The sequence below is a fragment of the Uranotaenia lowii genome, chromosome 2 (assembly GCF_029784155.1).
Source record: "Uranotaenia lowii strain MFRU-FL chromosome 2, ASM2978415v1, whole genome shotgun sequence".
Lineage (NCBI taxonomy): Eukaryota > Metazoa > Arthropoda > Insecta > Diptera > Culicidae > Uranotaenia > Uranotaenia lowii.
Window position 1 is genome coordinate 158,500,031 of NC_073692.1, and position 24,525 is coordinate 158,524,555.

General features: G+C 39.6%; 1 protein-coding gene across 10 annotated transcripts in view; it reads left to right on the plus strand.

Annotated features, from left to right (window-relative positions):
• Positions 1–3,053: 3,053 nt before the first annotated feature.
• Positions 3,054–24,525, plus strand: part of LOC129746126 (protein PALS2-like) — a 112,540-nt gene continuing 91,068 nt past the window's right edge. For 3 of the 10 annotated variants that reach the window (XM_055739614.1, XM_055739621.1, XM_055739622.1), the window contains exon 1: positions 17,204–17,783. Coding sequence is in view for 1 of the 10 variants with exons in the window: in XM_055739620.1 (XP_055595595.1) it covers positions 17,330–17,332 (3 nt within the window). In the remaining 9 variants the exon portion in view is untranslated. Of the gene's footprint in view, positions 3,271–3,398; positions 3,419–17,203; positions 17,784–24,525 lie in introns of those variants that run through there. The other 7 variants (XM_055739615.1, XM_055739623.1, XM_055739624.1 and 4 more) reach the window with 5 other exon arrangements.

Genomic DNA, 24,525 nt, shown 5'->3' on the forward strand with positions numbered 1-24,525 from the left:
TTTCCTTCAGGAATAGGCTTTTACAGGTCAGATCGAGACAACCATGTCGATAGCTGAACAGACGCGTATTATGACTGATGTTTTTTTTCAAAAATTTTCTACTTGTTTGTAAATTGAAAGTTTTTCTTTAAAAGATTGGTAATCATGAATTAAACATATTCATATTACAACGATTTCAAAACTTGCAGTTTTGTTCAGATTGATTGAGGGTTAAGAGAAAGTTGATTTAGGAGAGTTGGGTTAAGATAGAGTTGGAATTGACACTCTGCACTGCAATTTTTTTATTGCTGGAAACCAGCAAAATTTTGCTGGTTTTTGTCCCGCTGACTTTCCAGCAAAATTTCCAGCAATTAAAATTGCTGGAAAATACAGCAAACATTGATGCTGTTTTCCAGCAATTTGAATTGCTGGAAATCAGTAATCCAGATTGCTGAAAACCAGTTATTTGTTTCAAAACAGCCGGCTGTATTTGGTATCAAATTTATATTTCAATTCAAAATTAAATTTTGAATACTGGCTGTGCATATAATAAGCAATGAAAAACGAATATTTTCTCCCGTTTATCACTAAGGGATATATTTATTTTGTTATCTTATTTTGATCGCCGCTGGGATATATTCTTATCTAAGTTTGTGGCATATCGGCGAATTGAAAATCTAGTTAGAGAGCAATTAAGACAGATATGAAAATTGATAGGTGGAAAGGTCAAAGCTAGAGCGCTTTGGGTAGAAGAAACGAATAGATGGTGAAACTGTGAGCTAGGGCATTGTTTCTTATCGACAGCATGAAACTGCTTGTGTGATTCTTTACCCGGCACCTGCTGGCTGTTTGTAGTAAGTGACGAAGAAGCCACATTGCTACCCACAACCAGCTTAGATGGGTCGAACACATGAGGTTGCGTTCGACTACAAACAGCCAGCAGGTGCCGGGTAAAGAATCACACAAGCAGTTTCATGCTGTCGATAAGAAACAATGCCCTAGCTCACAGTTTCACCATCTATTCGTTTCTTCTACCCAAAGCGCTCTAGCTTTGACCTTTCCACCTATCAATTTTCATATCTGTCTTAATTGCTCTCTAACTAGATTTTCAATTCGCCGATATGCCACAAACTTAGATAAGAATGTATTTATTTTCAGAATTTTTTTTCTACATTCCAACACCGGCTTTGTGCCAAAGTTTTGATTAGTACTCCAATTTGACAGCTCGATTGCTGATTTTCCAGCAAACTAGACCAATTGCTGTAAAGTTCAGCAATTTGAAAAGCGATTGCTGATTTTTCTGCAAAAATGACAAGAACACGACCGAATGCTGAAAAATCTAGCAATTAGAAAACCGATCGCTGGTTTCCAGCAAAAATTTGAATTGCTGAACGGTTCCAGCAATTTTTTTTGCTGGAAAGCGAGGCAAAAATGTACTGTGTAGACTGTAGTTCTAATTAGGGTTAAGCAATGGTGGAACTTCAGTTGATATTCAAAAACGACGCATGTTTTCAGCAAAGCAAGTGATGTTTAACCTATTGCTAAAAAAAGGTCAGAAATTTTGTAAAGTGCTGGACATTTTTTCACTTTTCTCACTTGGACCATCTGTCTATCTAAATTTTAAAGTATTTTTTGTTGTTTATTCTTTTTTACTCAAGCGATTTTCAACCAAGTTGGGTTATTCAACCCGAATGTTTATTTATTACCTATTCCAGTCCAAACCTATTTTTTGTTCTTTATTTTTGGAGTTCCTTTCTGGTGAATATAAATTTATTGCGGAAATCTTGCGTTTATATACGCAAATTCCAGTGCAAAGTTGCATTTAAGTGCAAGAAAATCTGAGAAATATCCAATTGACAAAAAGTTCGAAAAACAGCTGCATTTTGAAATTCGTCAAAAAATCTGTGTTTCGTGTTTTGACAATCAAAAATGCAAAAATGTGCCAAATTACGTCAACTTTCCAACCCTCATTTCAAAACACATTTTGACACCGTGTCAGTTTTGACGGTTCTTTGATTGAAAAGTATGGTTTTCCCAACACTTTTTTACATTTTTTGTGGTCATGATCTTAAAAAAATTCAAAAAAATATATCTTTATGTGCAACGAATAGCTTCTAACTTCAGCTTTTTTGGACACTAAATGAACTTTTTTTTTCAGTATTCTGTAGCTGATCTACAGTGTTTTTACCGAAGCATGTTTTTTCGGATTTTTTTCTTAGACTTTGAATAACGGAAAACTGAAGTGTTGTAGGTGAATAATGTCAGAGAAACATATTTTGTTCCATTACGAGGCTTCCAAAACTATAAATTATGTAAAATCAAACAAGAGCGATATAGCAGTTTTAAGCGAGTAGTGTCCAATGGACATTCAAGGTCTGATTATGGAGTTTTTTCCTGGGTTTTCAGGGTGCTTCCATAACAAAGTAATAATGCAAAATAAAACATTTCAAGAACTCATTGATGGACCTCGAAGTATTTTTTTTTTTATTTTAATGCACCCGAATAAAGTTCCAAGCCGCCAAACTCCCAATAGTGTCATATTGACAGCGGATTAGGGTTAAAAGAAACCTTAGCTTGAGGTATTCCTCTGTCTTAGGTATTCGATACATTATTTTTTAAGGGGAGATGTGACGTTTCTTCTATTATTATCGTGTTGAGTGTGTAGTGTACTTTTTAAATTATGTCAGCAATTGTATTGTCCCACTATTTAAGTTGTCAAGGTTCTAGGTATGTAGGTGACAACATCAACAACACCAGAAAGGATCACTCATCTTTAGTTCAGGAGGTTTAATGTAGTCTCGCACTGCCCCCCGTAATTGAGTAACTGACGTTAGAACTCCACAACCTTAACCGAAGCCTTACGATCCCCCTTTGTGATCTGCTGTTCATGTTCCTTCGGTTTACATCTGGTGGCGATTGGTTGGTGGCTCGAATTGCATCTGACTGGGGGCTCTCTTTCTCTCTGATCGTTTCGTTAAGGGCCTCCATCCGTCCAAGTATCGGACTGAGTCTGATCGGTCCACCCGGGTTAGTTAGTTGGGGTACCGCGGATCGGAGCGCGCTCAGTCTAGCCGGTGGTGTTGAACTTAAACGACACGCCGCCGTTTTCCTCTCTTTGGCCGGAGAATTTTTCCTGAACGCGAGGTATAGTTTTTTTACGCGTCCACGCGCGTGGTTTGAGAGTTTCGTGTGTTCGCCGACTCATCGATCGGGGTCTCATGTAGTCTCTTCTTTGTGTCAGTTGGGATAGGCTTGAAGGTGGCCTAGCAGTTTGTGAAGGGGGCAAATGTGGTGAGAGTCTGTGAGATTGCAAACAGCAGTGAGTTGAGGCGGAGAAGTGAAGAAACCTGTTCTCGGAAGAATTCCGAAGTTGTTTCAAGTGAAACAAAAGTGCTTTGAGATAACCGAAATTTCAGTGCTTGGCTATGCGTTTACTAATGTATGGAAATAAACGTTTCGAAAATATTATGCTTTCTACACTGAAGATTTGAGGGCACTCATCTTGTTCCAGTGAGCGCTATGAAATTCAAATGTTTAGTGGAATCTAGAGAGCGCGCGTGTTCGTCTGTAATTTATGACCTAAGAAATATGTGACATTGTGACATCTTACTGGAATGGCGTGAATGTGTATAGTGACTTCAAAGCAGAGAGTTAATTCTATCAACGATTTTATATCCTAGAGACGGGGGTTTGCTGCTAAACGTTTTTGGAGAAATTGTTACTGCCTGGCAAAGGATATCTGCATCAGAACAAACCAGAGAAAGACTGTTGCCAAAGATGACGATGATGATGGGTGATGATGCTGAGGGAAATTGACCGAAACTTGTTTCGTTAGTCTTTTTTTTGTTGTTCCGAAAAACATGGGAGGAGACGGTTTTGCATCAGTTTTGTTGTTATTTTCGCTGTATCTTGGAATCTCGTTTGGGTGGATGTTTCTTTTTTTCTGAGCGAGTCTTTATGAAGAAAAAGGGGTGGGAATGAAATAAAGTGCTAAGATTTTTTGAATGTGACTTTTTCATGTAGTGGGAGGAATGAGTTATAGCCAACAAACAGAACTTGGTTAAAATTTAATTAAAATTTACTTTTCTTGTATTTTTTAAATTAATTACAATAAATAAGATCTCAATTCAAATCAGACCAAATTTCTCATAAATGATGTCTAATGCTTAACTTCCTGCATTTGCTCACTCATAGAAAAAACGGCGGAAGATGTCATTAGTAACGTAAACAGCTCGGAGAAGGTCGTGAGACGCAACATTATCGGATATCATTTGTTTTCCCTTGGACAGTCTTTCCTAGCCCGACAGCTCTGAGCCGTCACGTTACACGTGTTCCGCGTCATTAAAAGTTCGTTATTTTCTTTTGACAAGTTTATTTTCTCTTCTCGACGATGAGAGAGCGAAAAAAAATAACCGATCTAAAAATGATACTATAGGTGTGATATGTTACAGTAGGAAAGCACAGGTTTTTGGTTTTCGGTTATATATAACAACCGTAGTGAGCTGAACAAACTAATTTCTGTAGAACTGCGGAAATGGCGAACGCCTTTTTTTTACAATGAAATTTACTGTTTACACTATCTTCCAATTTGTCCAAGTTTTTTAATAGTCATAAGACCAAACATAATTTTCCTCCTGCTTTATGCTTTGCAGACAAATTGTCAGTTATGACAAAAATGATTAGAAGTTTTTGTTTTTCTACTTTAGACCTTTCCGAAGTACACACAATGCTGCAACATTTTGTCGTATTTATTTACCAGTCTTTCGATCTGCTGCCGTAAATATTTGTATCAACAAGTTTTCCTGTGTTGGTTTGGTTTGTTTGGGTGCTTGTGACGAATCTATCCCACAATTTAGTTGCTCTTATATTAACACAGGGTTGATTATAAAACCTTAAACCATTTGTGTGTCATTTTAACTGTAAAGAAACTCATAAGTAAACATTTGGTTAACCTACTTATCATCACAAAGCTATAAAAACAGCTGATGCATGAACTAGCCCATTTCGGAAAAGGCATCGTTTGTCCGAGAAAGGACTCGAACGTAACGGGATAAGGTGTTTAACCAACCCTGAACAACCGTGTTTTACGTTTGTTGGTTTTGAATCGAAATGCTTTCATCAGGTACAATATAACATGTGAACGGGCGATCGAACTTTTTTTTTATGAACATATCCGATGGAAAAAGGCAAACATGAAGCTACCAAAAACATTTGGACCTAGTGTTTTGAAAAATATTCTATGGGGAATGAAATAAGGATTATTATAAAGGTTCTCTACATTCTGTTCATAAATTTGAAGCTTGAGGAGTTTTTGTCTGTTCAAGGTGGATATCTCTGGCTGCAACGCCAGACAAGAAAGAATGGCTTGGTAGTTCTCACAATCCAATTTGTCGCCTTCTTGTACAGGGTCCGGCAATTGAACTGCTACATTACTTCAACAGTAATTATTTTGTTGCATACGAAAAAGTATTGAACGACCCCTCATCGCTTTGTTTACATTAAGTCTTAGCTATCATTGGATGTAAGTGTTACTTTTGTAATCAGGTGTTATCCGGAAAAATGGATCTCGAACAGAAACGTAGCGCTGTGATTGCCTTATTCCTAGCTGGCAAATGGGAGAAGGTATGGTGGGGGACGTCGACCTGCCATGGCGAAGATCGTCAAGAAGCGCCTTAAGAGAAATCCTCGTCCTAGTGCCACTAAATTGGCAGAGGATCTCAACATATCGGATCGAAGTCTCCATCGGATCCTGAAAGATAAACTTCAGACCAAGCCCTACAAGATCCAAAAGGTTCAAGACCTAACGGTGAAGCAGAAACAAGTACAGGTAAAAAGAGCGAAGGCACTGCTGTAGAGGGCCGCGGAAAAAGGCAGAAGAATATCGTGTTTACCGCCAAAAAACTCTTCACAGTACAGCAGTTCGTGAATAAGCTGAACGACAGAGTTTGGTTGCCAGACAGATCACAAAGCCATGCCGACTTGCTGACGGCCACTCGGCGACAGAAACTAGCATCGGTGATGGTTTGGGCCGGAATCACCCGTGATGGTCGGACTCCGCTGGTTTTTGTCCCTGAAGGAGTGAAGATCAACCAAAATACATACCGGGAACTAGTTCTACAGAATGTCGTCGAACCGTGAGCACGTCGACATTTTGGTTCCAGGGTTTGGGTTTTCCAACAGGACTCGGCGCCGGCTCACAAAGCGAAGAAAACCCAACTTTGGATTGCGCAACATTTTCTAGTGTTCATTTCGAGCTCCGAGTGGCCGGCCAGTTCGCCAGACCTGAACTCTATGGGCTTCGCTGTTTGGAGTATGTTTTAGGCCGAAGTCTGCCCTAAGAAACATGAAGCTGTGGAGGTCCTGAAGCGACATCTCGTGGCAGCCTGGGATAAAATACCACAAGAACACCTGCGGGCCTCATACGATGCGTTCCTCGACCATCTGCGGCGAGTGGTTAAACTCGAGGGCGAACAAGTCGAACTTCACCAATTTTGCCGATACCGGGAATCGAACCCAGTACGCCTGGCAAAAACAGACTAGCGCCAGCCTATCCGCTAGACCACCTCGGCGCTCTATTATAAAGGTTCTCTACATTCTGCTCATAAATTTGAATCTTTCAACTATGTTCAAGAGTGCGGAATCTAAACCATTGTTTTGAGTAGTTTTTAGTCAGTGGTAAATATCGAGGCCTGTCACGCGAGAATCAGGGATCCGTAAGGCAGGTCAAAGAATTTATCCACTGCCCTTGTGTTACCAGCGCTCGAATGAAACTTTGCCACTTGACTTGGAATAACTCTTCTCGCTGAGTGTACTTTTTCTTCACGTCTAGCTTCCGCTTTGATGAATGCAGGTACTCGTCTATGATTCCAAACATTACGCTCAATCATCACCAAAACTCCCTCGTTTACGAAAGGCGTGTCCTGACACCATTTAGTGCGTCGGGAAATAGTAGACAAGTTCTTCTCCATAGCATCCTAAAACGATCGACCGTTACGTTCGAGTGACTCTGTTCTTCTAGGTGGTTCATTCAGGAGTCTGCGATACGGCGCTAGAGGTCAAAATTGGTCGGTGTTAGAACTTTCAGGTTTCTTCATCTGGGTTCATTTGCATTGAAGGCATTGTCATTTTAAGCGAACGTATTTACAATTCCTACGCACTTCTGGTATGCGATGCTGATTCACATTGTCGAAAAACTTGAGGCGTGTTGCTCGAAACATATTTTAGTGGTGGCTATCCACGACAATGAACCGTCTAGCATGTGAATAACAGTAACTGGATGAAAACATTCCTCCAACATAGCGGATGGCATGCTTTCTTGATCTCACACACTTGATATTAGTTGGCTACCATTCTTACCACACTTCGAAGAATCGGGTACGAAAAAGCTGCAGTATTCCGCTAAACGCTAGTCGCTCAAATACTCCTTCCTTTAAGCCGAGGTTTGATGACTTCCCACGAATCTGTTTGCTTGTGGCGTTTTGCGGTGGAGTATTATTCGGGACAACACATTGCAGCCGGCATTGAGGACAGTGATCGCACGGTTGTGCTCACAGTCCCATTTGTCGCCCTTCTTGTAGGTTGGGTATATTACCCCCTCATTGCATTCCTCCGGTAGCTGTTCTGTGTCCCAGATCCGGACCATCAACCGGTGTAGGCAATCGGCCAACTTGTCCGGGCACATTTTGATGAGTTAAGCTGCGATGCCATCCTTACCAGCCGACTTGTTCCTATTCAGCTGGCGAATGGCTTCCTTAACTCTACTCAACGTTAGAGTGACCTCTCTCATCATTGGCTACGCTGACGACGTACCTTCCCCCATCGTATTGGTCTGCATGTGCGCCGTTCAGGTATTTATCGATTGTACGTCAGAATACCTCCGTTCTTATTCAGGCACATGTCGGCTTGCGGCACGAAGCCTTTGTGGGATGCGTTGAGCTTCTGATAGACCTTTATTGTTTTCTGGGAACAATACAGCTGCTCCAGCTCCACGAGGCGCTTTTTATCCTGGAAAATTTGGACTCCCTGCTTCTTCCGCTATTGGTGATTTTCCACGTTTTGACGGGTGCTTCTCGCCCGGCGTTCTATCCGTCCATCCCCCTCCTCCGCGTCGAGCCAGTCGTTCCTTCGAACCGGTCGTTCCGTCGAATTCGTTCCACATGCCCGATGACGTTCTCCGCAACGTTGTTGATGGCTGTCTTGATGGTATTCAACAGTCCTCGAGAAGAGATTTGTCATGTGCCGGCAGTGGTACTTAACCGAGACGTGCGTCGGTTTCGTATGTTGTTCACTACAGAGCGTTTTGGGTGCACCTTCACCATCACCAGATTGTGGTCTGAATCTATGTTGGTGTTTCGAGGATGTCCAAGAAGTGCCAGCTGTCTATCGGATGTATTTGTGTGGGAGGCGGTTCTGGAAAAAGGTTCGTTTGGAGGCGGCAAAATTTGTTAGTCACAGGCCATTTCCGTTGGTCAGCTGGTGCACGCCTCTCAATTGTCGGTTTGGCCAGCGGTCATATTCACGTTCCAACTAAGCGTGAAATTCGTTGTTGTCGTCACAATATTTCCTAAGTGATGGCTGTGAACGTTGATTATTGATTTTCAACCGGCACATTTGTTGGTCGATTGGCCACAACCCGATTACGCGCTTCTGCATCTCTGTTCTGTCTGCTTCTGCTGTTCCCAGCTCGTGTGTGTTGCCCCAGCTCTGGTAGACAGTATGACCATCATGGAACATACGTGTATGTTGTTCTTCGATACCTGCTGGTAAAACATGCGGGTTTATTTTTGTAGTATTCCGTCTCAGGACATGACTTTGAAGAGCATAATTCCTAAAATTCACTCGGTCCATGGCAACCGTTCTCCAATTTCTCGGACATCCCACACTCGCCATATTACGCTCCACTTGGTCTAACCACCTCGCTCGTTACGCCCCTGCTCGTCTCGTTCCTTCTGGATTCGTAGCGAACACCTGGTTTGCAGGACAGTCGTCCGGCATTCTCTCAATATTTCTTGCCCAGCGTATCCGGCCAGCCTTCACCACCTTCTGGATACCGAGTTCGCCGTAGAATCGCGTGATCTTGTGATTCATCCTCCGTTCCACACTCCGTTTTCATGCACGCCGCCAAAGATGGTTCTTAACACTCGTCGCTCGAATACTTCCGAGTGTTCGCAGGTCCTCATCGAGCAATATCCATGTCTCGTGCCCGTAGAGAACAACTGGTCTAATGAGCGTTGTGTACAGATTACACATTGTGCGGAGGCTAAGTCTTACTGGCCGCAGTTGCTAGTGAAGTCCATAGTGGTAGCTCGCTAGTAACTCGCCGCCGGATCTCATGACTGGTGTCATTATCTGCGGTCACCAGGGAGCCGAGATAGACAGAGCTTAACTCCACTATTCGCAGGAGGACCATCGTTATGTTGATGTTTTGGATCCCGAACATGACGTTGTTGCACGCCGCCCCTGACATGGAGAACAGACTCTTACGCCTCCTATTTCAGTTAGCATGCAACCAAAACATCCCCCGGATTAAAATTAAAAACGTTTGACACTTCGTTAAAAACACGACAACAATTATACAAGGGGTGGTTTTGTGCAAAAACGGTGCGACTGAGTGGTATCCACAAAAAAATCTGTTGTCGAAGTCGTCTCGTTGGTGCGTGAATGTTAATGTTTTGTAGCAGTTGTGGGCAGTCTATGTTATTCATTAACAGGTCAAAGATAAACATTCTTTGAATGTATGTCCGCCTGCAACGAAGGGTTTCGAGGGATAATAAAGAGCATCGCTCTACGTACGGTGGTAGTTTAACAGCATCATTCCATGGCAGTCGTCGGAGTGCATATCTTAAAAACTTCTTTTGAACCCTTTCAATCCTTTCGATTTGTACTTGCTGATAAGGTGTCCAGACTATCACTGAATATTCCAATACACTACGAACCAAATCAGCAGTGTTTCTCCGGATGAAACCAAAGATGGCAAAAGCTTTTGCGGTGGTGGTGGCTATGTATTCCGTAAAAGTAAGTTTGTGATCAAACACTACGCCCAAATCTTTTATGGAAGTCACTCTCTCCATTTCTTCTGTGTCCATGGTGTAAGCATAGCGGATGTGCTCTCTTGATCTATGGAAGATTATACATTTACACTTATTCGAGTTAGCTATCATCCCATGTGACCTGCACCAGTCCAAGAGTATCAAGATGTCAGCTTCAAGTGCTGCACAGTCCACAAGTGATCCAATAATTCGGTATATTTTGAGGTCGTCTGCGTACATCAACTTCGAAGATTTAAGTATCCAAGCAAGATCGTTCACGAAGAGTATAAAGAAGAGTGGGCCTAAGTGGCTTCCCTGAGGAATGCCGGACGGAACGTTGAATGGCTGAGATCTGATTCCTCGTAAGTTTTCAAATGCTTGACGTTTCGTCAGGTAAGAGTACAGCCACGATGTGGACCACGACGGGAAACCAAAGCGTGCGATTTTTTTTTAATTGCGAGCTCGTGCGGTACTTTGTCGAATGCTTTAGAAAAGTCCACGTAAATAGCGTCAACTTGTTGTTTTTTGCTCATAGCCGAATGCAGTGTATTAGAATAGCACAACAAGTTGGAAGCAGTTGATCTTTTCTGCACAAACCCGTGTTGATATTCTGATATTATCGGTTTAGCGGCGTTGTACAGTCTTCCATACATAATTGTTTCGAAAACCTTTGATAAACAGCAGAGTATTGCGATCGATCTGTAATTTGTCACATCATGTAAATTTCCTGATTTGTGAATAGGAGTTACGCGCAGACACCAGATACCCAGACTGATCAGTGACGCTTGAATCCATACAACTACAAGTCGCCCAGAATCATACGCCATCTGACGGGGCATCGTGAAACTACTGTGCTTCATCAAGAAAAAAAATACACTTGATAATTAACAAGCCAAATGAAATCCGTCTTGATTGAATCACCTATTAGTATTTGAGATTCTTTCTAAAACATTTTTATTTTCGTTTTTGTCTTCAATGTTAGTTTTTTACTTTAATTTACTGTATCATAGTAAGAGATGAATGTTATACAAACAATGAGTGTTGATCGATTGAGATGAAAAAAAAATACAAACGCAACGTTATAGCTTTCCTTAGTTCGGAGCCAATCAATTATAAGATTCAGTTTTGATTTCAAAATTAATTTATCCGGCTGAGTAACACTATGAAAATTATATTGTCTGTTATAAATAGTTCATTGAGTTCGGAATTGTTTGTCCTAATCTGAATGGTTGACTGCTACCAAAAAGACAAACTACATAAAACCACAGAGAATATAACTCCTTGGAAAACTGAATTCTAATTTATCTTAACTGTTTCTTGGCTCGTACCTAGATAGGTAAGGAGTGAAATAAGTTATTAAAATTCTCGTTGGGTTGATTGGAACATGTTCAGACAATATAAAAAATGAATAATTTGAAAATAACCTCAGCAACGACTTTGTTTGTCGACCGGTTATTTTTCCCTGCTCAAATGTGCGTGAGAAATGTCAAAAAACAACTGTAATGACCATTTTGGCATAATTCTGGACTGGACTAGAAAATTAACCTTAAAAGCGACCACGTTTTTAGACATTTTTCCCCATCTTAATCCGTACACGAGAGCAAGTGCGCGTGAGAAATTTTCACTTAAAAATCTTTTATTCAAAAAAAAAAAAAAAATGTTGAAAAACTGCACTGACTCTGGAATATTTCAAAATGTATGTTTCAAATCCATTTCTCTTTGCTTCCGAATTTTTTTCACCTTTGACATTCAACTAATTTCTTTGATTCAAAGTTTTGTTAAAATCATATTTCGGAAGTAATCAGTTTACAAAATGAATCCATTCTTCAAAAAACTATAATTTTGAATAAGGGTCATTTTATAATGTTCCTTAACCGCTGCCCAGTAAATTAGTAATAATTTCGCTGTAACTAAACTTATATATCGATTTCAATGCTTTTCCACACCACCAAAACGAATTTTGAATGGTAAAAGAACAGTACTATCTTGATGCAAACGAAGGTCAATTTTATTTTCCTGCCGTTGCATGGAATGTCAAATATCGTATGACTGTTTGAGTGAATTCATTTAATGTTTTGATTTTGATGTGACGAATTCACGTTTGTTTTATTTTACCCATGGACAAAATCAATTACACGTGCGATATTCAAAAAATGGTTCGAAATTCAATCAAAAAAAAAAAAAAAAATAATTTAACAACAGAACAGGAAAAGCTAAGTTATTCTTGCTAAACAGATTCGGATGATTGAGATAGTTTGTCAAGAATCATCATTATGTCAACCAAGGCACTTTGTGAGAAATTGTACTAAATTTGCGGGAAAATGCATCATCTCGAAGCCCAAAATATTGTTTCTACAACTGCCTCTTCCAGTGGGCGGTAAAAAAGTTAGTTTGATATCCAAGTTTAGTTAAATATTTTGAAAAGAAGACATTTCTCAAATGTGACTAAATTATTCATAGAAAGGGAAGTTTTAGGATTTATTGGTTAAAAATGTGAATAAAAATCTGCCACCGGTTTTTTGTTGTAGATGGGGACTTAATGGTATATTTCGTTGTTGCGATTTTCATTAGTTTCTACTGTTAACAGAACATTGCTTTAGAGATTTTGTACATATCACCTCTACTTTTGTTTTATACAGTTTTTGTAAACCTCTATAAATTCGAATAGGTGAAGGGGTTTGAAAAACTTTAGCTGAAACAGATGGTTCGAAAAATTTTTGTAAGAATCTCGTCCATTCAACTGATTCACATTCATTCATTCATATATACTGTAGTTTTGTAATATACAATCAGTGGAATGTTTGTATGATGGCATTTGTCGTTTTCTCAACAAGTCCTAGATCGTTTTACAAATAATTGGGTCGTCACGATATTTTTCTACTCGGCAAACTTGAACTTACCCTTGACGAGATTAACGAAATCTTGCAGTTGAAAGTGATCCTCACAAATGAAGCCAAAGATGTCATAAAATGGTTATTTTTCAACCACAACGCAATAAGGAAGAGCAGCATAAAACCCCAAGTTTTCATTCAATTTTCATTTCTGTCGAAGTCGATGTATTTTTTATAAGCTTTATGGTTGAATTCTAGCCACATTTGGTTAATGCGCTTCAATTCAAAAATGGTTTTCGAAATATATCGTGTTATTTCTTTTCTATCAAAAGTAGGTAATCAAAAACGACCGTGTTCATCGCTTGATGTAAAAAAACAGCAAATGTGTGTGTGATATATCGAGATTTTTCCTTTTGTGTATGTAGCCGTTAGTTTCACGATAACCCGTAGATAGCGCTGCGGAACAAGCGCCAAAATCAGCCTTCAGTGGTCAGTCTGGGTATTTGGTGTCTGCGAGTTACGGCAGCCATTTTCCAAACACTAGGAAAAACACCATCAGTAAGCGATCGATTGAAAATTATCCGTAATGGCTCGGCCCAGCTAACATGAAATCGTAATGGAAATGATAATCCAAATCGAATATTAAGACATTTTCAATAACCATCGTAAACAAGTTTGTATTGAGTGATTTTCTGTCATTCATTTACGACAAGCTTTGTCCACAAAAAGTTAAATCGGATAGCAGTTTAGTCAATTCGTAAATGTTTCTCCAAATAGTTGAGAATATGCTAATTCGACATTTACGATTTAAGTAAACTGATTTACGATAAATGGACGATCCTTCCTTCTTTCTTCCATTGAGCGGTTCGTGAACAGAAAATCTTACATAAAGAGCTATAGCGTGAATCATATCAACTGATGAATTGGCATCGTGGTAAGACACCGGACAGCCAACTCGGAGGACCTGAGTTCAAATCTCGGTCGGGGAAAGTTTTTTTTTTTCGTTTTACTCAAATTACTTAAAATCGTATATTTTGCTTTTTGTGGGGAAATCGAATCGTTAAAATCTTGTCATTGTAGATATATCGCCTTCACTTTTGTAGCTGTATGCTATTTTGGTAAGTTTTATAGAATCCTTTCATCTGGTATATTTGTTTGAATAATTCTGTTGTTCCTGCGATATACCCTCTTAAATGTTTGCTGGGGGCGTGCCACCGTGTCGTGCAAGATCTTTCACGAAAATGTCTCGTACTGTGCATCGACGAGATGGACAAGTTTCGCTGGGACTTCTCGTCACCTTACACACCAAGAAAAAATCGTGTAAATTTAGATCGAAAACGATGCACGAAATCGAAAACAATGCACGAAAACGGATGACATAAACCGTCGTGTAAAAATACACAATGATGTAAATTTTAAAACATATTACCGTTAATATTACAAATCTTTTTTTAAATAATCAGATTTTGAGTGTTGTTCATGAATAAATACGCCACATGTGTCATTTTATTTAACATATATTGCCGATACACTGCAAATTCAAAAAACACCCACCATCACTGGCAGCTGGAATTGTGGTTGTGTCCGATGATCCCCAGCAGGGCGATGTTTTGCCGTTAAGCGTCAGGCAGCATTCTTGAATCCTTCCGGAACAGCAAAGTAATCCCCTAAACCAGGCATGTCAAACTCGTTCAAGTGTGCGGGCCGCATTAATAATTTTCTATGACGTAGAGGGCCGCATCCAAAATCAGTTAGAAAACATAACATATTAGTTTCGCGGAGATTAGATACAATAAAATGGAATATAGTTATAAGTAAACTTGGAATGCTTGGAACTTTTGCGTTCAATTTTTATGTAAGCTTTTAATGTTTAACATTCTTATATTATAATGCTTTATATCGATTGTCCTGATATCAGGTTGAAGTTTATTTTTCACTGACACTTTCATTATTGATGATAAATTTTTATCGGAAAATCTCGAACGATGAGGAGTTTTTGTAGCTTTTATTTTGAAATAAAAACTGCTCACATAGATAGCTACTTGCAAACATAGCAAGAATTCTGGCAACAAATTTCCGTAACTCAACGTAGCGATCAGGCAAATAGCTGTAAAATTTTGATACAGCCACTTCAATGTATTTCGCTTTTAAAAAAGAGTCGCACTGCAGCTCCATCAACTCTGGTTGCAAATTATCAGCAACATTTTTAGGAGCAAACGAAAATGGAGATACAAACAACGAAAATTCTTGCTCGTATGAATTAGAGTTACGAAAACGGCTTTTGAGATCATCTAGTAACGATTCTAGGTGAAGTACGTATTTACCAAAAGATGCAGCTTCATTTGATCTTTTCAGTTCTCGACACAAGGTTTTCTTTGGAAATTTGGTTGATCCATAACCGTAACTTCGCTTGAAAGTTTTTTACATCATCACAAGCAGTTATGATATTTTTTTTCTTTTCCTTGAAGCTTTAAGTTCAAATCTCGCAGGTGGCCAGTGAGATCAACGTCAAATGCCAAATACTGAACCCAGTCGTCTGCTTGAAAATGTTCAACAGGTTCATCTTTCATTTTCAAAAATAATATTATTTCCTCTCGTAGCAAAACAAATCTTTTTAATATTTTGTAGCAGGAAAGCCAGCGTACTTCTGTGTAGTAGGGAATTTTGTGAAAATTTAAGACGGGGCTACGCGGGCCGCATTGACCAAGACCGAGGGCCGCATGCGGCCCGCGAACCCCCAGTTTGACATGCCTGCCCTAAACATTAGAAACATTCAACATTGATTCGGCTTTTGAACCAACTGCAATTCCTGCAATCGAAAGAGAATTTGAGGTTCCATTTTTTTCATTTCGTCTATAACTATAACCTACCATTTTTTAATGTAACTCTAAAAGAATTTGGCTCGGTTTCAATACAAAATTAACTGCGGAAGCGAATTTTTTTCTTTTCGCACAATAAACCACCATCTCGGATAAAAACAGAACAATTTATGCCGCAAAAAAAAAAAAGGAAAACAATGGATCTGTCGTGTTTTACATTGTTTTCGATGTAATTTTATATTGAGATATATTTTTTAGATCAGGGCGTCTAAACATACATCATACAAAATTAAGTTTATACCAACGATTCAAAAATAGATCAAAAAGAGTGTAAAATCACATCAGTTTTGAATTACACTGGTCAAAAAATAGATCACTCGTATTTTAGATTGCGTATACTTTTTAGAAATTTTTTGCTGTGTAGTGCCGCCCAGATGTTTTCGTGGTTCAGTTGGTCAAATGCTTTTTCGAAATCAACGATCAAGGTTATACTTAGTTACCGCACTCGGTCAGATCTCCTTTCTTCGGGACCTTTACGAGGATACCCTGTCTGCATTCAGTCGGCAGTGAATATTGAAGTATCTCAGATGTCAGCAAAAAGACGGTGCAAAATCCGGCTTTCAGCATTTCAGCAGGGATGCAATCGATCCCAGGCGCTTTGTTGGATTTCATGTCTTAATAATTATTGATTAAAAATGTCCATCGCTAGTAGTGTACTTTTTCCCTTTTTGATAACTCAAAGGATAAGCTTCCAAATGAAACTTTCAATCGTAAAGACGCAGTTTTAAATGTGTACTCCCATTATCATTTACCTTGGACGTAGGTGTCTATATTTCTAAACATGCTAAAAATTCTATTAATTCAGTACAAATCAATTGACTCTTAATGTTAAAAAAAATTAAAATGGCAGTTTGCCTTTAAACACGCTAATATTGACGAACATAATTCCCCCGAATAATCAAGATACATAAGATACCTACTTGACATTGACATCGAAAAGTACTAATACTCATTGCATATGACTATCTCATTTAACCTTCCTTAAATTGAGCTTGAATTAACCCCGCAATTAGCAGCAAGTATCAAAATGATTGCTAAAACCTGATACAACGACAATCTCTAGAGTGGGGAAGAAAAAAAAAAACGCGGGATCTAGATGTCTCAATCTCCAAGGCGCGAAAGAAAATCTTCAGAACGAAAAAAAAAAAATCAAAATCCCCGAACCGCCAAAGGAAAACTAATAAATTTGCGCCCGTCATCGTCGTCGGAAAAGCGTGACTGTTGGACTTTTCTCCGCTGCTCCGAGAAGAACGAAGAAGAGAAGTGGACGGACGCCATCGATGACGATTGGCGATGACAGTGTGGTGTATCCGGCACCTTACACTGTGTATACTTACAAATTTTCGATGACGGCGGCAGAGAGATGACGCCATCATTGAACGAGTGAGTGTGGTCCGAATGGAGGAAACCTGACGCACTGGCGTGGAAAATCTTTCGGCAATGCCGGGATCAGACCCGCCGCAAAGGTTTAGTATTTCGGAAAATCTCGAGTTGGACGGTTTCGGTTTTCGGTGCAAGATTTCTTCCGAATCGGTATCCACAAAAAAGACGGGTTGTCACGCACGGACGGACGGGTTTTTTTTCGGTTGATCTGTGGACTTTACGAAAATTCATGGTATTCGTTTAAAAAGTGACGGGAGGACATTCGTCAGAGTCCGAGAAAGAATTGTCCTCGGGCAGTAGAGCAGTGATCGGTCAGACAGATCTCTGTTCGGTGGTGGCAAGTGGCCAAATCGGATGGCGCTTTGATTTTTGCAAGAGCTATTTGGCCGCGAGGTACCTACTTTTACCTATTGGATTGGCACACATGTCTCATATGACGAGTTCATGGTTTTTCCTGTTTGTTTTCCCTCCCGAGTGGGCGCCAAGGGGCATTTCCCTCCGTTTTCATCCTACCCACTTCCCCGCCCACGCACAATGAAGTGTCACATTCTAGTTAATTGTATTTTCGCGTTTTACGAGGGCTGAAGAGCTGAAGTGTGCTGTTTATACCTTCCTAGTGTATTCTCTTTAGTGTTGTGCCCTGTGGTCTTGCTCGGCGTTTGGGAGCACGGGTTTATTTTTCGGTTAGACCATTTCTTCAACCTCGGCGCTGCTATTTTCACTCTACAATTCAGGCGAATAATAAATGTTTTATATTTTGTTATTTTTACCGCTGTCTGCTACTACGGTGCATGAGATTTGTGTGTGCGATTGATGAAACTTTCCTGTTTTCTTTTCAGCCTGCTTATTGGCAATTGATTAATTAGGAGGTATGCGCGCGGTATTTGCTGTGGACATGCACTGCAGAGAATTTCCCAAGAGTAAATTTGCACTTTCGTTGTAGGAAAGGTCAGGATAACTGAAAGTTAAATACATATTTCATAGTTTTTTTTTCACAAAACATTTACACTAGACCTCAAAACGAGAATACTTACCATGCAATTCAGTTCTATAAAGTTTTTTTTTCAACTCTAAAACAGTATCAAAAAGTGTTTTTATACTGTTTTTTTCTTGCCAAAGTACTGTCAACGACCTTCTTGATCAGAAATTTTCACGACTCGTGGTAGCAAAAAATCACTTTTTGTGTATAAATTACTTCATGCTACATATTACAAACAGATATTTTTTCAGCACGAGTTGTTCATCCATTCAACGAGGCTCGCCGAATAGAATTATAACGTTGAGTGATAAAATTATTGAGTTTGAACATACATATTTTTTGAGATGCCGGAAAATGCCAAGGAAATTGCCAAGAACCAATTTATTATTCCTATGGCAACGAATCAAAACAGTGTATAAAAGTACTACATTTCGACACTGTTTTTAAAGTATAGAAATGCAGGCGTTTTCGAAACCAAACTTCGTATTTAAAAACCAACTCTGTAGTGCGCGTTTGCAAAATGGTCCTATTTATGAATCAAGTTGCAAAAAGTGAATATTTTCAGAACGAGCAGTAAATTTATCCAACGAGGCTTGCCCGAGTGTACAAGATCTCTAAACTCAGAAGTTTCTCAGGAGTGATTAAAGCTTATTCATTTTTTTTATTTGCGCTGAATATAAGAATATGCTGCACATCTGCATGGAGGAGGCCATTTTCACACACTTTCTTCTCTAGCGACTAATTCGGATAATGTATAAATTCAAAACTTGCTTGGTGTGTAAAAATCAAACTTCATTTTGACATTTGCCGATAAAGTGTGGAACAATTTTGCAAAATGTGTTTAATGATTTATCAGTGAAGAGTTCGGTTATAAAGGTGTGTTCTCTATGATCATTTCTATCGAAGACAGAATGTATTTAGTTTTGAGTTGAGTGAAGAAAGTTAAAATTCAATCGTTCAACTGTATATTGTTTCCCCCTCACGATTTATTTGTTCTTGGGTGGGACACCTGTGGGTATGGTTCTAGAAAAATTAATATAAAAACTATCTGTTTTGATAATCATTGTATTCAATGACATTGTTTGCTTGCGGAAAACCCTTTTTTTTATGAAGGAAATAATTTTTTTTATGTGTTTCCATGGAAATTGTTTCTTTTCAACATCGAGTAACCTGAAAAATTTTCAGAGATGCAATTTTTCCTTTTTAAAGGTCTAAAAAAAGTCACCATGCTTCTACACGGCTCTCGTGAATCGACATGTTTTTTTTTTGTTTTTTGAACGAAAATATTAAAAGTCATGTACGTTAACGATGGATTTTATACCGCGTAGTGAAGTGTCACTTTCTTGTTAGTCAGCATTTTTCTAATTTGGAAGAACATCACAAATGAAGTAAACAACTTCATTGGAATCTAGAGAAAAGACTTCAGAAGGATCTAATATTCCGTTACCGGGTAGATTAGTTCTTTTTGATATAAGTCAAGGGCATTCACATAGTAGGTTCAAAATAGGACCAAAAAACGGAGTTGAAGAGCCTTGTCTAGCTACACAGAAAGAAAAATGTAATCTTACATTGCACGTTTTCACATCATCGCCACGAAAAATATGAAAAAGAGTATAACATTTAAAGGCTAAGATGAACTTTACATGTCACTGCATACGAAATCCAGCGTCAACGTCAGTTTGCCAATTCTGTTTTGTTTTCGTTCCTATTGGATTCCCAACGAAGGCGAGCTTCATCAATTAACTTGCAACTTCATGTAAATCTTAGCGTTCGCAACGTTCGACCGTATTTTGTTGTACCTGCTCGTGTGCTGTTCGCTTCTGTTCGAATCGAGGTGGTGCATGCTGAGTTTTAAAGCAAGTAAGTGTGAAATAAAACTTTATACCCTTCTAATTAGGTATTGTAATTATTATATCAAATGGTCAATTTTATTTGTTCCAGAAAAAATGCCACTTGAATTCAACGAAAGCTCGGGCTACCCTAAGTGCATGACAACTTATTTTCCTACCAGCATGTCAATCGCCGTTGCCGTCATCGGGGAAATAGCACCAAAAAACCGGTATTCGTGAAAATTTATAGAATACCAATTTTTCTTGTGTGGATCAAATAAAATTTATGTGTAAGATATTAAAATCTCTTATCGACAAATATCGATGCTTTTCTTATTGGATAAACAACCATACCAAAAAAAAAATGATTGGAAATGTAGGTTTACAGTAAACAAATCAGTTGAAGGCGATGGGAAGTTTACATGAATTAAGCCGTATTGATACATGTAAATACCCGATTCCCTTCTACCCATGCAGTTGCATGTAATGTTACAAGGATTTTTCTAACTGTGTAGCATGTCAGCTTTTTCGTTGCCTTCAATTATGTACTTACTTACTTACTTAACGTTCCCGCGCCGATCCCCCGATGCATAGGGTCGTGGTAAAAGACCTCCACTGTTGACGATCCGGAACCAGTGTCTTCACTTGGTCCCAGTCAAGATTCTCGTCGACAGTTCGGATTTCGGTGGCTACACAGTTAGAAAAATCCATGTAGCATTACATGCAAGTACATGGGTAGAAGGGAATCGACCTTTTACATGTGATGATACTGCATATTTCATGTAAAATCCCAATAGCATTCATCTGCTTTGTTTATTGTAAGTTTACATTTTTTTATCACCCCAATTCAAAATTCCTATTGGATTGCAATGTTCGAAATAAGATCGGAAACACAAGTTTGACCATGCAGGTATTCATTCTTTATTAGCAGATCATATGTTTGAAATTTACACCTGTTCATAAGTGTTCGAAGTTCCTCCGGGAATTCGACAGAAGATTGTAGAATACAAACAAATTACTCCTAACTAAGTCCTTAGCTGCATTTACCCGCTGCTTTTGGCTCTAATGGTTTCTGAAAAAAAAAGATCAATCGATGTGAAAAGATTAGTGACGATTGACACAAACATTTGGATAGATTTTAGATCAGAACTTACCTTGCTAGAATATTCTGCGAGCAGCAAACGGAATTCAATTCCTACGGGAATTGGAGCAAAACAAAAAGTGTGTTGACAGCTTGAAGCACATGCAGCTTCATGTAAATGTCCTTTAGAACATGCGTTCCCATTGAGTTTCTGCGTGTTTTGCTCGCATTTTCATGTAAATTTCTTTGCAATTGCAAAGATACTATAGTCTTTTGCATATTTTTTTCAGAAATGATGCGGAAACGTAAATGCACTTGTAAAGTAGGATTCAATTTTTTTTCTGTGTAGGCTTCGTCGCCACGAGCTTCTTGGTCTGCTTCTCCTTCGATCTTCTTTTGGATGCCATTCAAGCGCTCTTTGCAAAGCTCGTTCTCATCTTTTCGCAGCATGTGCCCAATCCATCTTCACTTACGCTCCAGAATCTCGATTTCTAGCGCCCTTCGATGTCACCGGCGATGTAGTTCCTCATTTGAGATCCAGTAGCCAGACCACCTAACGCATATTCCGCAGGAAGCGATTTACAAAAACTTGCAGCTTTCAGGTCGTTTCCGCATATGTGCACCAAGTTTGCACCGTACAATACGGATTTGACATTTGAGTTGAAGATTCGAATTTTCGTTCGTAGAGAGATCTGGCGTGAGCGCCAGATGTTTCGGAGACTCGCAAACGCAAATCGGGCTTTTCTGATCCGGGTTTCGATGCCTTTCTTGGTACCACCATCATGCGTAATCTGGCTGCCAAAATACTGGAAGAACTCCACTTTTTTAACCTCTTGCCCTGCTACCACGATGGAACAATTTACTGTGTTGATTTCTATCGACTTGGCTTTCTGACATTGAGTTTGAGACCTCTTACCTTGGAGTTTTCGGTGAGGTCGTCGAGTTTGCTCTGCATGCCTTGTTGTATTTGGGCGAGCAAAACAATATCGTCAGCCAAGTCAAGGTCGTTCAATTGCTCCATTGTCGGAGGATTCCACGGCAATCCTCGGCACGGTCTACAGTCAACCGATCCAGTCAAGATCTCGTCCATTACTATGAGAAAAAGCAGCGGTGATAAGATACATCCCTATCTCACTCCAGCAGTTACCGGGATTGGATCGGACAAGACACCGTCATGCTGACATGCCTCATACTGTGCTTCGATGATATGGACTAGTTTCTCTGGGTTTCTCATGGTTCAGTTGGTCGAACACCAGCAGACGAGATTCTTGCAGTAGTTCGTAGCGTTGTGATGTGGTCCACACATGATCGTCCGGATCGGAATCCAGCTTATTACCTTCGAAGTGTAGCGTCAATCTTCTCCTGAATTCTTTTTAGGATCACTTTGCAGAGTACATTGAGAGTTGTACTGATCCAAGTTATGCCACGCTAGTTACCGCACTTGGTCAGGTCCTCTTCGGGACCTTTAAATACGAGGATACCCTGCATCTAGTCGGCCGGGAATGTTGCAGTATCCCAGATGTCAGTGAAAAGACGGTGCAACATTTGTGCTGACAAGGCAGGGTCGACTTTGAGCATCTCAGCAGGAATGCAATCGATTCAAGCCGTTTTGTTGGATTTCATGTATTTGATTGCCACTTCTATTTCAGCCAGCGAGGGCGCTTCCGAGTTGACGCCATTAATGTGACTTACTGTTGGCGCTTCGAGCTGCGGGTTCTGTTGGCCATCGCTATTTGTGATTCGGAAGGGTTGTTTGATATGCTTAGTCCAACGTTCGAGCTGATCTGTTCGATCTGTTAACAGCTGATCTGCTCGGTCTTTCAGCGGCTTTCTTGCACCACTAAGGCGGCGAGAAATGTCTTTTAGTAATCGGGTATCTCCAATCTTCAATGACGGCGACTCTTTCTCTCTTCGGCTAGGTAGTTTGTCCAGGCTCTCTTGTCTCGTCTACAAGCTCGTTTAACTGACTCTTCCAGCTCCGCATATCGTAGGCGGGCTGCTACTTTGGCTGACTGGTACAAGCCTGCTCAACTCCGGCTTCTCCTTTCTTCGATCGTCGACCATCTTCTAGGTTTCATCCAACATCCATTCGTTTCTTCTTCCACACACTTAACCGAGAGTACCATGGTTCGTCGTGATAAAAGCATTCTTGATTCCACACCACTGTTCTTTGACTGTTCCGTCAGCCGGCTGTTTCGAGGCTTGTAGCCGATTGCTGCAGAAGTTCGAGGGGGCACATATCTTACGTAGAGTTTTATCCCAGGATTCAGCTAGATGGCGCTTTCAAACCGTCATGTAGACTTAGTCCTTTAATGTACTCTAGACAGCCAAGTCCATTTTATTCAGATCAGGCGAATTCACTTGTCACTTCGAGCTCAAAATGAACCATCAAACATTTTTTTTTTAAATGGGGTTTTCTTCTCTTCGAAAGCCAGTTCGAAGTTAAGCCAGTTAAAACCATCTGTTGAAACTGAAATGGAGGCATGTCCACGGCTCGAGACATGCTCTTCAGGGTGTTTGGATGATCTTCGTCAGAGAAGAATGGCTATTACGAGTGATTCCGGCCCAGACGTTCAACGATGCAGGCTTATGTCGCCTGGTAGCTTGTAATACGTCAGCATAGGTTTGTGATATTTTCGGCAAACAAAATCTGTCGTTCCGAAGGTCTTGAAACCTAAGGATCTTGTAAAGCTTGATTTGTAGTAGTGGTATTTCCGATCTCCAGGGATCTTCACAGCATGGTCTCTAATTTTCATTCAATCATTTGAATCTGGGCTGCTTTGAAAGTTCACAATCGAATTTCTTTATTATTCTGCCAAAAGAAAACATTTAAGTTTCAGGTTGCTATGAAAGACAGTAAACGAAACATTCCATAGTTTTTCGTTTGCAAAAATGTTTTTTTTTTTTAATTTTCAGGTCTTGTTGAAAATCATTATTTTGTGAGTTATTTGTCTAAAAAATTTAATTTTTGGAACGTATTTTATAGAATCAAAATTAAAAAGAGAACATTTTTTATTAAATTTTCGTATTTTTGTTACTTTAAAACCGATTCCTCTAACTTAACACTGCCGAATTTCGACTGAAAGCATCGTAAATAAATTACCAGTAGTAGGCTATTCCTTTCATTTGACAAATTTTTGTGTTGGAAATTGGAGGTGGTGCTTTCAAGAGCAAAACGATAGAAAAAAATACATTCACGGATTACTCAGCATTTTCCCAATTTGGAAGAACAACGCGTGTGAAGTTAACAACCTTATTGGAACCTAGAAAAAATACTTTAGAAGGATCTAATATTTTTTTTACCGAGTAGACTAGTTCTTTTTGATATAACACAAGAGCATTCACATAGAAGGTGCTCCGATGTTTCCTTCTCAGCCTGACACAAACGACAAAAATCAGATTGACTTCTTCCTGTTAGTTTAAGATGATATCTTTTTTGATTTGTAAATATTTGGAACAATCATTCGCTTCTATTGTATTGCTCCTTCAAGGTTTCCGTGTTTCTTAAAACCATGTTTTTTTCTATACTTCTTATT